We start from the raw sequence: 14,833 nt of genomic DNA, 5'->3' as shown, positions 1-14,833 counted from the left end.
TATAAGTTACTTATCAAAAAAAAAATTTAGATACTAAAATAGAATAAAAGTAATAGTTTAAATACTAAATATGTAGTTTACCCTATTTATTATTAAATTCATGATTAAATAATCTACGGGGTAATTTGCTCAAAGTTAAACTTTAAAAATGGTTTTCTAATGTCTATAAAAGTTGAACGACAGCGACATTTTCGACCGCATACACCACCTTCCACATGCTCCCCATCACTCCTTCCCTATATTTCACCCCAAGTGATCTTAGTTTAGATCCGTCGACTTTAATTTAAAGGTTTAAAACACACATTAAACCCCTTAACTTTATAATTTTAGTTAAATTGACTCTTAATCTTTTTAACTTTCAAATTAATTATAATTATTTACAATAATTATTTAATAAAAAATTACATTTTCCAATTATTTAAATAAAGTATAAATAATATAAAATAATTTTAAAACTATTTAACATTTTAATAATAAATTATTGTAAGTACGTAACACGTATCATCATCTAAATAAATTTATGTGAATAAATTAAGTTTCTAAGATTAAAATCACATATTTTACATGTGATTTATATCTTTTCTTTTGTTCGAGAAAAAGAATAATTGTATCAACAATAATAATTAATCTCTTCGTTATGAAAGACTTTTAAAAAAACAAATATTGACCACAAAATATATTTCGTACTAATGAGTAGAAATCAGACATGAATTTTATAATTAAGAAATCATATGAACTATTATCATCATATGATATATATATATATATATATAATAAAAGATTAATTAGGATTTGAATATTAATTAAATTAAAAAGTCAAATTTAATTACTTATTTGGAGAGAAGACCGTTCAGATATTAAATTGCACCTTAGAGTCAATTCTAAATATTAAATTGTACTTTCAAATAAAGTTGAGATACCAAAATGTATAATTTAGCCAATCAATATCCAACAAAGGACTGGAACACAAATAAACGGATTCTTAGGTGCGAACTCTGAAAATCCCACATCTTCCTCTAATTCTCGAGCTCACTTCCACTCAATGAACCATTGAAACTCAATCTCATCAAAGATCCAGCAAATCATGGGTCACTTAAATCTACCACCGTCCAAACGGAACCCACGCCAATGGAACCTTCTGGACTTCATTTCCGCCCTGTTCTTCGCCTTGGTACTCTTGTTCTTCGTGTTAGTCTTCACGCCTCTCGGCGATTCCATGGCTGCCTCCGGAAGACAAGCTCTGCTGGTTTCCACCTCGGATCCGAAGCAACGACACCGTTTGGTGGCGCTGTTGGAGCAGGGCCACCACCAGCAGCCCATCGAAGCTTGTCCTGCTGATTCCGTCGATCATATGCCGTGTGAGGATCCCAGGCGGAACAGTCAGCTGAGCAGGGAGATGAATTCTTATAGAGAAAGGCATTGCCCTTTGCCTGATGAAATGCCTCTTTGCTTGATCCCTCCTCCGCTTGGGTATAAGATTCCTGTTCAGTGGCCTGAAAGCTTGCACAAGGTATTTTCCCCCCCAAGAAATTGTGGGTTTTGTTGGGTTTCATGTGAGATTATTGATAATTTACTTAGGGATGAACTCTTGTATGAATGTTGGAAACATCATTTCGATGGATCAGCTAACTCTCCATCACATTTTTATGATCAATATTGTAAAAATATGTGTTTATAAATATATTCATAAACATAATTATATATATTTACAATATTGTAAATATATGTACATGATATTTTAGTATATGTGTAATATAAATCTTACAATATATTAATATGTTTATGATTTTATATACATGTTAAAGTTATTAAAAATACATCAAACATTATAATGGGTAAAATAGTAATTTAAAAAGTTGGCCAGCCGGCCAGCCGAAGCAACATTTTTACCAAATTTAGGAAGGGAGGGGGCGGTCGTCCTCATGAAAACTCCAAATTCTCATACAATTTAGTTTTTTTTTTGTATTTTCTATTGTTAATATATGTTTACCCTTAAAATTTTATAAACTTGTCTCCTAACATAAAATCCTACGAATGTCTCTGACGAAATCCATGAAGTGGTTTGGTTATTGCCATGCTCCCTTGTTGCCTACCATTATATATATTCTTAAAGGAATTCCATTGGAGATCATTAAACTCAAAGTCTATAAAAGTGACCATTTGTTGTTTCATTTAAAGTAATATAATTTGTTATTCCTTTAGAAATGGGAGTAATTTGTTAGTGTTACTTAAAACTGTTCCTATTGTTTAATGGTTAGATATGGCATTCCAATATGCCACACAACAAAATTGCTGATAGGAAAGGTCACCAAGGATGGATGAAAGAGCAAGGTCCTTACTTTATTTTCCCTGGCGGCGGAACAATGTTTCCCGATGGAGCTGCACCGTATATAGAGAAACTGGGACAGTACATTCCTATAACCGGTGGAACAATTAGGACGGCTCTCGATATGGGCTGCGGGGTAAGTTTATACTATGTTAATACTGTTTGTGTTGTATGAATATCATGCTCATTGTTCTTTTTGCAGGTTGCAAGTTTTGGGGGTTCTTTGTTATCGGAAGGCATTTTGACACTCTTCTTTTCTCCAAGAGATTCGCACAAAGCACAAATACAATTTGCTTTGGAAAGAGGGGTACCGGCCTTTGTTCTAATGCTTGGCACCCGCAGACTCCCGTTTCCTGCTTTTGCATTTGACTTCATTCATTGCTCCCGGTGCCTGATCCCTTTTACAGCTTATAGTAGGGTTTTTTTGTGTCTGTGGAGTGCTTTTCTTATATTCTTATTTCATGTTCTGCCTCTTTTCTTTGGTCTTGATGTGAAGGAATATGGCTTTTGTAGATGCAACGTATTTCATTGAAGTGGATAGGTTGCTTCGTCCGGGTGGATATTTGGTCATCTCCGGACCTCCCGTGCAGTGGCCTAAGCAAGACAAGGAGTGGGCTGACCTCCAGGCTGTGGCAAGAGCATTGTGTTATGAGCTTATTGCTGTGGATGGAAATACAGTCATTTGGAAAAAGCCTGATTCATGTATACCAAACCAAAATGAATTTGGTATTGAACTATGTGATGAATCAAATGACCCAAGTTATGCATGGTAATTGTCATGGAGATCCTTAGTTTCAAAGAATTCTATATTCTAATAGGATTTTCCTATTATCCTCATAAATTTCCATCAATAATTTGATAGAATTTTCTACCTAATCTAGCTGCACGTTGGCTATTTTCTGGATTCTATTTCCAACTTTTACTGTTTAGTTTAGTCTAGTCACTGTTTCTAGAGAAGAAACATGGTGTTTTTCTAATTTTCTCTTCTATATTTTTTTGTTTATAGGTACTTTAAATTAAAAAAGTGTGTGACAAAAACATCTTCTGTGGATGGAGAATTTGCTTTTGGGACAATTCCCAAGTGGCCTGACAGGCTAATAACAGCTCCTTCAAGGGCCCTCGTCATGAAAAACGGGATTGATTTGTTCGAGGCGGACGCAAGGCGGTGGTCAAGGAGAGTTGCCTATTATAAGAATACATTGAATGTGAAGCTTGGGACTTCTGCTATACGTAATGTCATGGACATTAATACTTTCTTTGGAGGGTTTGCAGCAGCACTCAAATCTGATCCAGTATGGGTGATGAATGTTGTACCTGCTAGGAAGCCATTAACTCTCGATGTTATATATGACAGGGGCCTTATTGGTGTATACCATGATTGGTGAGTTATCACCATATCATTCTAGCCTAATTTACCAAAAATGTTAACAATTGTGACTTAGCGTGTGGACATCTAATTGAAAGGGACTATATGTGAAGGGTGAAACGCTCTCTGTTTTGGTGATCGGACCTACTCAGGAAGCTGATCGTTTCTAAAAATTTGCTGTCTTTTTATAAACTAGAGTATAATAGAGTGCCTAGTCTTTAAATTTCTATGATAAACTTCAACATGGAATTGTTTCTGCTAAAAGCAAACCTCATATTTATTTTTCTATGTTGATTGAATCTACCTTGGAAAACTATACTAACATAGGATTTAGGTAATGTCGTTAGATGAGTGATCAGAAGTGTTTTAACTTCCAAACTAGATCCCTCGTTAACCTTATCCTCGAATCTTTGTTATGGTTTGCTTGACTTCTAAATTTCTTGGTTCTATGGTTTGATGCACAACGGTGTTATATGGAAACTCTCTCTGGTTAACTGATCTTGATTGCTGCTTGCAGGTGTGAGCCTTTCTCGACATACCCCCGTACTTATGATCTCATCCATGTAGCTGGCATTGAATCACTAATCAAACTCATGGGTTCAAGCAAGGGCAGGTAGATATAACTTATAAGCTTTAATTTCATCCTTTAATTCCATCTTTGGCTTTTCTTGAACTCTCTTAGCGTGTGAGTGAGCAGCACAAGTTTTCTTTTTCCTATTGATTTAGTCGTGCCAGAAATTCACCAATCACTTGAAACACAAGTCTTTTGAGTTATTGCACATCACAATACTTTTATGTGCTTAAAATAGCCCCTTTGATTTTGTTCTCCATTTTGAGCTTCACCTCCTTAACACAATACAATGTTATTGCATGGATCATTCTGTTGGTTTACTCTTCGAGTTTTTGTCAGCTTTCGAGTTCCAGTACCTTTTATTGTCAACTCTAATGTTCATGCAGGTGTAATCTTGTGGATCTAATGGTGGAGATAGATCGGATGCTGCGTCCAGAAGGAACGGTTATTATTAGAGATTCCCCTGAAGTAATCGAGAAAGTGGCTCGGATGGCTCATGCGGTAAGGTGGACTGCTACCATAAACAAAAAGGAACCCGAATCACATGGAAGAGAGAACATTCTGGTCGCAACCAAAACCTTTTGGCAGCTAACTTCATCGTCCTTGTGAGACGGCCTCTGTTCTTCACTCTGTAGGTATTTTTTTCGCTTTTCTTTTCTTTTCTATTACGATTTGAAGCCGAGTTGTCTTCCCCTTGCATCAAAAAGGTGCAATCTTGTTTCTTGTTCCTTATTTGGTATCTTTTTAACATCAAGAATCTGTAGATTTAGAAAGCATATGAATCAAAAGACTGCAACTTGACTGTAGTACATACATAGATTGCAGTTAATTTCATGCCATAGATTGTTACTAACTTGGTACTGCTCTGAGATCATAATTGTGACCCTTTTACGTGTGGTGTGATCAGTTCTCGGGGTAGTGTTATCGAGAACTTTAGCTACCGGTAGGCATATCCATCGGTATATGTATGTTGTGTTTCGTATTTTTCCTCGTATTAGTGGTGCATAGTTTCGTATATTTCCTCGTATTAGATTACCATTGGCTATTGGGGAGTTTGTGTTCATGTTATTATGTGTCTTTGATGCGTCACACACATTTTTTTTAGGTATTGTTCGTGTTATTCTTTTATCAAAATATTTTTATTCGATCAATTTAAAATTTTCAAATAACAGAATCGTTTTTAAATGATATATTTTGGATTTTCAAATAACATAATAAAGGTGCTTATGCCTTATTATGCCGTTTCAAAAAGAGTGAAAAAAACTTTGACGAAGAAAATGACGAGTTAAAACAAAAACTTTTTTCTTTTTACTTTTACGTCAGTATCAAAACTGCCAAGTTATCATGCCGTTTTAAAATTTAAAGTTTAATATTATAATTGAGCTCAAAATTAAAATTTAGTATTTATATTAAAATATTTTTAAATTTAATATTAAAATCAATATAAGTTTAAAATCGAACGATTAACAATGTATAATAATAATAATATCTATCAATGCTAATACCCGAAGGACTTGTAATGAAACATTGGGTTAGAATCTCCTTTACGAGATTTCCATTTTCTTCTCATTCTAATCATAAAGAAGTTGTTGAATAAAATAAAATTTAAAATTAATTTCGTTAGTGCACATATTAGTAAATTATAAGGAGATCCTTGATTAATTAACACTATGAGTTAATTTTATTACATGTCTATAAATTATAATTTTTATTTTAAATTAAATTCCAAACTTTTAAATATTATAATTTTATCCTTAAATCATAATTCTTATTTTAAATTAGTCTTTAATTTTTTGAACATTTCAATTTCATCTCCAAACTATGACATTCATTTTAAATTGGTCCCCACACTATTGAACATTTTAGTTTCATCCCAAACTATAGGTAGATGCTAATAATATCTCATTTTAATAAAATTGTTAGGTCAAATTATATTATTATATATTTAAAAAAAATAAAATTTAGGTTAAGATATGATTGAAATTAATTATAATTTGTGTTGATTAAATTAGTCGTCTAAATTCTCATTTTAAAAAGGTCAAAAACTGGTCAAAGCTCCCCCGGATATTCCGCAGGGATATCTCTGTCCGAAAACTCAAAAACCTCCACATATCTCGGTAAATACCACATCCCAAAGAGGATAGTCAAACCGCAACATGAAAACACACTTAATTAGATCCTTCAATGATGAAAGAATCGGCGGATAATATTTCTTGTTTGACTAAAAATACCAATTGGCTTTGATCCAGCTTTGACCAAAATAGCTTTTTTGGAAGAAAATTAGAGAATTTATTGATGACAAAAGTTTTATTTTTTTCTTTCTGATTTTCTTTGATACAGAGAGAGAAAACAAAAGAGAAATTGAGTTTTTTTAATGATGTATTTTTTTAATTTCGTTTATCTCATTATTTTTAGCGATTATATTTAGTTTTTGTTTGGATTGCATTTCCCCCCATTATTTGTTGTTTCTGGTGATAAATTTGAAGGCGGAGGCGGAGGAGGAGGAGGAGAAGAAGAGAAGATGCAGATGCTCTCTCTTCTATTTTATTGTTTGTCGTGATCGGCTAATCCGTGGTTCACGTTCGGGGAAATTAGGGTTGGTTTTGTTGACGTCTAAAATCATGAATGTTATACGTCGTCTCAAGAGCATTGCTTCTGGTCGTTCTTCCGTTTCTTCCGATCCCGTAAGTTCTATTCTTCCCTTCGTGGTTTTACTTTATCTTTTATTGTGCTGGATTCGGTCGGTGGTAATCTCTGTTTGTTTTATAGGGAAAACGAATTAAAAGAAGGAAAGTGAAACGAAATGTTTTTTTTTGGGAATATTTTTAAGCTTCGTTCAGTAAAAAAAAATTCCCCTTTAATTTTCCTGCACTTTATATTATATTTCAATCATTCCTGGCATATTTGTCTAGATTTAGCTGGATTATTAATTGTTTTACGCGCACGCATCATAAGAAATCTTCTTCCTTTTATTCTTCCATCAAAATTATTTTGGCTTATATGTATAGTTTGAAATTTGAGATAATTTTTGGACTTTTCCTTTTTGTTGAAACACCTTTTGAGGAAAAGAGGAATGACATTGTTAGCTGAAGTCGTTTCCGTTTTGCTTCGTTGTTTTTGTTTAGTTTCTGACAGGTTATTTGCCATACTTTTTGCATTATGTGTTAGTGTTACGTGCTTCTTTTTTTTCAACATTGATTGTGCCCATCAATGTGGGTTGATCTCTTTTTGTTGTTTAGTGAGAATATCCTAATTTTACTTATATGTTTGTGTGAGGATAATCTCCTGTTTTTGCTATTATATACGTGCAAACGTTGTTATTTTATCCAAAAGTCAGCTTCCAAAATCCAAAAGCTCTATTTTCTTGGCCTTTTGCTTTGGTTGCCAAACCATGATTTGAACTGCAAAAGTCAAAATTTTGTATCTGTTTAGCACGGTGAAAGCTGTGCCAGCAATAATGTAAAGGGGGCCTAATTGTCATCGGTTAAGTGTAGATTTAGATTATATGTTATTGATTACCATAAGGATTGTTGATGGTAAGCTGTGTTTTAGTAGTGGATATTTTGCATTGTTGTTATGTTTGTCAGACAGTAATGTATCAAATCACTGTTATTGTTTTCCCCCTGAGAATGGGTATTGTTCTAAACAAACTTCCTTTCCCTGGGATGGGATGTGCTGCAGATCAGTTTCATGCCTAAATTGTTTGGTTCTTGTGATGTTGACTGCAGTATGTAATGGTGGACCAAAGTCTAGAAAGTAAAGGAGATTGGAAAATTACATTTAACCATCTACGCAGTTTCTTTTTCTTCCCCCATTACACCTACTTGAGAGTAATTAATCAAATCTACAACTAAAATTGCTGCATCCCACTTATTTAGAGTTTTGAATCCTTAAAGTTCGGATATTCTTTTTTTCTTTTCTTTTTTTGGTCCATTTGTTTATCTTTTCCCTGAACTCAATCTTAATGGATGCTACATAATTTTATGCTAGTGATAGTGGCAATTCGAGTGAGGAGGCTGAATTGAATGCTGATCTGTAATTTGAACTGCTTTCCTGTGCCTGTACAGATAATATTTATGCAATTTGAGTTGTTTTTTCATTGTTGAACGTCACATTAGCCATTTATCTATGAAGCTCCTTTGGGCTGAAAAGAGCTCTATGAAATTTATGCTGAGACTAATTTCTAAATATAAAGGCACTCTATTATTATGATGATGCCGGTTTACTTTTTGTCTTTTTTTTTCATGTATTGAGTTCTTTTGGAAAACTATATTTTTCTTATCAGGGTGGGGATACTAGCTCCAAGAGGTCAAAGGTTAATCAAGAATCAAGTAGGGGTCACAGAGATTCAAATTTAGCTGAGAGGAGTAGCACTGGTCTAGAGCAGCATATGGCTTCTACATCACGGGAAACAGTTGCAAGCACGTCCAGGGTTGCTTCTGTTGCTAGACAAGAAAAATCAGGTGTTGATCAGCTCCATGATGAAATGCGTGAAATGAGAATTAGAGATGAGAAAACTGCCAGCCATGACGATAAGGTGAATTTTGTTCTTATGCTCTTCTAATATATATATGCATGTTTATTTTTCCTCTTAAATCCCGTCTTCATATATTTTGGACACACACATGCTTATATATATAATTTGAAGCTCTTGAATAATTTGAAGTATTCAGTATTGAACTTAATGAGGGCAATGAATTGAATTAATAAGGAACCTGTCTATTTATTCCACAGGCTATGGCTTGGGGTTCTTCAAGATATCTTTGATTTGCTTTCTGTGTGTGTATATAATATGTAGATATATTTATTTTATGAAATGATTGAATTTCTTTCTACAATTTGTATAGCTTGCTTGGTTATTTATAAAATTTACTGTTTCTGGAGTGTAATTCACAGGATCTGGAGGCTACTATTATTAGAGGAAACGGAACAGAAACAGGTCAGATAATTTCAACTACTGTTGGTGGTCGAAATGGGCAACCAAAACAGGTGATTTGATTTTCTGTTGACTTATAGATTCATATGATAACTGCTCATCTAAACTGTAAATTATCCTTAGCAGTCTATATGTGAGCTCATGCTGCTTCATTCCTTTTTGAACTTGGCTCTCTAAACTCTTTTTTTCCTTCTTAGTGGAATGGGAATATGTTTTTTCCTCTTCTGAGGCCGTGTGTGTATTTGCTATTTAAATAATGAAGCCCTATTGCATGCATTGTATACAGTTTCTATTTGATTATTCTATTTGGGTAGGGCTTGGAAGAATGTTTAACAATGCATTTTTTCTTAATTCTCAGACAATCTCATATATGGCAGAGCGCGTGGTTGGCACAGGTTCATTTGGCGTTGTCTTTCAGGTATGAAGTTATCATGGTGTAGCAATCTTCTTGTCTATATTCTCATAATCTTTGCATTTATTCAGAGTTCCCCCCCTCCCTCTTTGAATTTTAGAAACATTTTATGTTATGATGCAGGCTAAGTGCTTGGAGACAGGTGAATCAGTTGCTATAAAGAAGGTTTTGCAGGATAAAAGATACAAGAATAGGGAACTCCAGATTATGCGTATACTTGACCATCCTAATGTCATCCAGCTGAAGCACTTTTTCTTTTCAACCACAGAAAAAGATGATCTCTATCTTAACCTTGTTCTGGAGTATGTTCCAGAAACCGTTCATAGAGTTTCAAAACACTACAGCAGAATGAATCAGCATATGCCCATTGTTTACGTGCAGCTGTATACATACCAGGTAACCTTGACCCTTTCTTTCTTTAGCTAATCGTAGTGGGTTGCAAAATTCTCAGTGCATGCTGTGATAATCTATATTGCTTTCTTTTTGTAGATTTTCCGTGCACTAAATTATTTACATAATGTGATTGGTGTATGTCATCGTGATATTAAGCCACAGAATATACTGGTAAGACATTTTTTTGTTATAAGCTGGAGGTTGATGCTAAAAGATTTTTGAATATCTAGTTTAGAGGATGTAACTCATCACCTTGACAATTTGTTATCAACTTAATGCACAATAATGTCTCTGTGGAGTGTTGGTCGGTCATACTGCTTGGCATTTGACTTCTTTGAGTATGCTAATGTTATAACGTGATTATTCTCTTCAAATTTTGGTTTGCTTAAACTTGTCTTTGCTTTTATTATTCTTCTGGTAATTGTTTGAATATCCAATGCCAATGCATATTAGAGCTAATGTCATGATATATTCCCAGGTAAATCCCCAGAGTCACCAGGTGAAGATATGTGATTTCGGTAGTGCAAAGAAGTTGGTATGTTCTACTTTTTTCAAAGTTTAAAATTCTTCTTTTCTTGTTTGTAGTACTTGTGAGATTTTCTCTACAATCTTTAGGTCCCAGGTGAACCCAACATATCGTATATATGTTCACGATATTATAGGGCTCCGGAGCTTATATTTGGGGTGACGGAATATACAACTGCTATCGATCTGTGGTCCGTTGGTTGTGTGATGGCTGAGCTTCTGCTTGGACATGTGAGTTTATAAAAACATATATCTGATTCAGCTTTGATGTCGACTTATTATTTTGCTGATTGTATTAACATTCATGATAAGTGTTTCTGTATTTAAACATTATTGCTATTTTTGCTTTCGAGATCTATTTCTGCACCATGCAAGGATGCGGTCATCTTTTGAACCCTTGTTATTTGTTTATGAGCTTTAGAGGCACACTTGGAAAAACTAGTCTTTTACCTTTCTACCATCATTTGAACCCTTTAGTCATTATTTTTAGCATCCATTTATAGTATGCAATAATACTTTATACAAGGTACGTGCTAATACATATTTGCTATTATACAATTTGCAGCCACTGTTTCCCGGCGAAAGTGGTGTTGATCAGCTAGTGGAAATTATTAAGGTATGCATCTTTTGTTTTTCTTTTCCCGTGGTGAACTTTTTCTGCGCATTCTCATCTTTTAACTTCCTTTTTCTTTATCACATCAGATACTGGGAACACCGACTAGAGAAGAAATTAAATGCATGAATCCGAATTACACCGAGTTCAAATTCCCTCAGATCAAAGCTCATCCTTGGCATAAGGTTTGCTGATTGGATCATCTCCTATTATGCTATAAAGAAAAGTGGAAATCTTACGTACTGTACAATTTTCAGTTATTTCACAAGCGAATGCTCCCTGAAGCAGTGGATCTTGTGTCGAGGCTGCTCCAGTACTCGCCAAAACTACGTTGCTCGGCTGTAAGAATTTTACATAATGTTGTTTTTCAGTTCAGTTGCATATTCACTTGTGCTCGTCTACTTGAATCTTGATATAGAGAATTTTAGTAACGATTGACTGGTAAAGACATTTTGACATGTGCAAGAGTTGTTGGAGAGTATTGTTTTCGCTTCATGTCTTTCGGAAAGATTTTCTCGTGTTCTCTGTGTTGCATCTAACGAGGGTACCACTTCCTGGCTTTCAGTTGGAGGCGTTAGCGCACCCATTCTTTGATGATTTGAGAGACCCCAATGTGAGCCTGCCTAATGGACGAGCCCCACCTTCTCTATTCAATTTCACAGATCAAGGTAGAGCTACTTCTATATTTTCACGTCCATTTTTCCCCTCAAATCCTCGGGGTCCAGAATTACTCATGTCAATGGTTATCCAGAACTGGCTGGTGCACCTACCGAACTACGGCAACGTCTTATCCCTGAACATGCAAGGACATAAGATCTGACGAGACAGAGCATCTGTAGGCATTGTAAATTGGTTTTGTGGTATGCCATCAGTGACGAGCCACACCGCAGGCTAGCTCAGGTCTGAATCCGATAATCTTTGTTCCTTCATTTAATAGTTACAAGCGAAGACCAGAAAGCGCAAGTCCGGGATGGTTATAGGTGGATGGAATATAGGACTGCTAAGCCATGGGGTCTTGGGATTTTTTTTTCTTTATATATATATATATATGCTGTGTTATCTACCTCAACTAATGAAAAAAGATGTCTCGTTAGTGTTCATTGTTCAAAAACCCTAATTTTTTTTCAGCTAGAGGACTCGTGAGTTCACCACTTTATAACTTCATCTTCTTACTGTGCTGCCAACTTGACTAGTGAAGCCATATATCATGGGATGGGAAATGGTTAGCAATGAAATTTAACCGGTTAGCCTCTCCGGTGTACTGGAATTTAGCCGAGTCCAAGCACTAAAAATATGCGTTCGACCCAAAATTTGAGACTTCATCGTTGGTTCAAGCAAGATTTAGTTTTAATTTTAATAATCCTGTTTGATTTGAGGTAAAAGTTCGAGTTGTTTGAATTAAAGTATTTATTGTTTATCTCAATCCAACACGTTGAATTCACCATTCTTTAAATCCTTGCATCATCTTTCTATTTCCCTTTTAACACCATAATGTTCATGTACTCTTATTCAAAGAGGTTTCCCTAATTTCAAGCTTTCAATGTACTTTACGGATTAGGTTCTAATCAATTTTTTGTTGATTATGTTTCAATGTGTCCATTGTTAATATAATTTTAAATTCAATCGATATCATTCTTATTGAAGAAATAATTTTTATGCCTGAAATTTTATAATTTCACACCATTAAATTCTTATTTTTATTGAAGAAGCATAAAGAAAAAAGCGTCTAAAAATAATATACATTTTCTCCAAATCTCTCTACAAGTTCTAATCACTTCCTTTAAATTTAAATAAAAGTAAAAAAAAATATGTTATATTTATCCGAGGTAAGAAATGTTCAAATCTAAAAATTACATAGAAAAAAGAAACATCATATAACGTCTAAGAGGAAAGCACGTGTAATACGTGTCATGACAACGTGTATGAGTGACCGTAAATTATGCATGTGTAATGCATCCTATATGATTAATTTATGAGAGAGGAATTGTTTGAGACTACGTATGGTATTCATTACATATAATTTTGGTAATTTAGTGTAATTCTAAAATGTATATTTTGTGAATGACTAATTTGAATTCTTTAAAATTTCAAATAGCTTTTTTATTTTATATATTTTCTTCTTTTAGTAAACTTTTAAACAAAAAAAGAAATTGTATTAATACTATAATTCTGGGTATTTAATTTTCATATGATCTATACATAATTATTTAAAAATTATATTATCAATTTTCGGTTCAAAGAACTAAATGATCCTATAATCAGTATTAGATATAAAAGGTTCAGAAACTTAATTTATTTTATTTTTTAAAAATTAAAGAATTTCATACATTTTCGAATGGACATAAAAGCATAGCACAAGTACAGGTGGAGCTAGCCATGGTGAGATGTAATAAGCACTATTACCCCCATCTCCAAATAGCAATTTTGTTAATGCAAAAATATTGTGGTACCCATTGCAAGGGAAATCTTGTGGTACTTCATGTTTCTCCTTTTCATTTCAATTTTTATTATATGCTTTAAGTTTTTTTTTTTGGGTTGGTTTTTAGATATGTTAATTGGACTATGATGTTAGTCGTGAGTACATATTTGTGTTTAATACGTATGCTTTTAATCCTTTTAATTAAATTAAAGGATCCTTAGAAGATTAATAGATATGAAGATGAATAAAATATTCAAACTCGATGAGTTTTGATCTGATCTTATAAGATCATTTTTTAGTAGAATCGGTGTAGGACATATTTTATAAAGGAGAGAGATGAGATCAGAACAAAATTAAGAGGCTGTTTGTTTGCCTCTTAATGGAACCATTCAACGCTGAATGCTGAACCGTTCATCATTTAGCGCGTTTGTTTCACACCTCTGAATGATCCAGTGTTGAATGATTCAGCACAGAAGTACATTCTGAATGATTTAGAGTCATTATCAAACATCATGTCACATTCAGAGCTAATTCATACAGAGCCTCTGAATCATTCAGCATTTGAATCATTCAGCGCTTAATCATTCTGAAGTAAACAAACAACCCCTAAGTTTAGGATAAATCATCCTTGATCTGAACCAAATTATTGTAATTATTATAATAGTGGTGAAGTTATGAATGTTTTAAAAATAGTTGAAATTAAATTATAAATTTTTGAAGGGGTCAAAATGTAGTTACGTTTAGGATTATTGAATCCAATTAAATCTTACAATTTTAGGAGCAAGAACCGAATTATAAGCTTCAAGGTCGAAATGTTAATTTTGTCATTGTCTTAACCTACATATTGATAGTATCTATCATGAAATTTTATTTACACTCATCTTATATAAATTTTATATGTTGTTAATATATATATATATATATATATATATGTATGTGTCTTACCTAAAAAATATTTATAGATATGTTACTATCTTTGTCGGATGTCCTCAAAGAAATGTCAAACTAAAATTCTACTCCTTCCCTTTTAGAAAAATAATAAGAAAACGTGAAAGGTTATTGACTTAAATTTGAATATATGAATTAATTGTTTTTTCCCCATAGATGGAGTAATTATTCTTCAATGGATGGAGTCCTTTATTGCAAGACTCATTTTGAGCAACTATTCAAGGAATCTGGAAATTACATCAAGAATTTTCATACAAGTAATGCTCATATATTATGTAACAATTTTAATAGCAGAATTCTACTGAGTAGGATTTATTTATTTAT

At 33.6% G+C, this 14,833-nt stretch overlaps 2 protein-coding genes across 2 annotated transcripts; both read left to right on the top strand.

Annotated features, from left to right (window-relative positions):
• Positions 1-1,013: 1,013 nt before the first annotated feature.
• LOC120188662 (probable pectin methyltransferase QUA3) lies at positions 1,014-5,072 on the top strand. Its single transcript, XM_039192073.1, has 7 exons — positions 1,014-1,510; positions 2,259-2,462; positions 2,529-2,739; positions 2,840-3,095; positions 3,333-3,707; positions 4,210-4,305; positions 4,650-5,072. The coding sequence occupies exons 1-7, from the start codon at positions 1,085-1,087 to the stop codon at positions 4,870-4,872; spliced, it is 1,791 nt and encodes a 596-aa protein (XP_039048004.1). The 5' UTR covers positions 1,014-1,084; the 3' UTR covers positions 4,873-5,072.
• A 1,587-nt stretch (positions 5,073-6,659) lies between these two features.
• Positions 6,660-12,135, top strand: LOC120188663 (shaggy-related protein kinase theta-like). Its single transcript, XM_039192074.1, has 13 exons — positions 6,660-6,947; positions 8,549-8,800; positions 9,160-9,252; positions 9,558-9,617; positions 9,735-10,007; positions 10,101-10,175; positions 10,483-10,539; positions 10,620-10,760; positions 11,095-11,145; positions 11,232-11,327; positions 11,400-11,483; positions 11,708-11,810; positions 11,894-12,135. The coding sequence occupies exons 1-13, from the start codon at positions 6,885-6,887 to the stop codon at positions 11,953-11,955; spliced, it is 1,410 nt and encodes a 469-aa protein (XP_039048005.1). The 5' UTR covers positions 6,660-6,884; the 3' UTR covers positions 11,956-12,135.
• Positions 12,136-14,833: the final 2,698 nt, after the last annotated feature.

The sequence above is a fragment of the Hibiscus syriacus genome, unplaced genomic scaffold (assembly GCF_006381635.1).
Source record: "Hibiscus syriacus cultivar Baekdansim isolate YM2019G1 unplaced genomic scaffold, ASM638163v2 tig00116951_pilon, whole genome shotgun sequence".
Lineage (NCBI taxonomy): Eukaryota > Viridiplantae > Streptophyta > Magnoliopsida > Malvales > Malvaceae > Hibiscus > Hibiscus syriacus.
The sequence above is the reverse complement of the archived record's forward strand: the minus strand, read 5'-3'. Positions and strand labels throughout refer to the sequence as shown.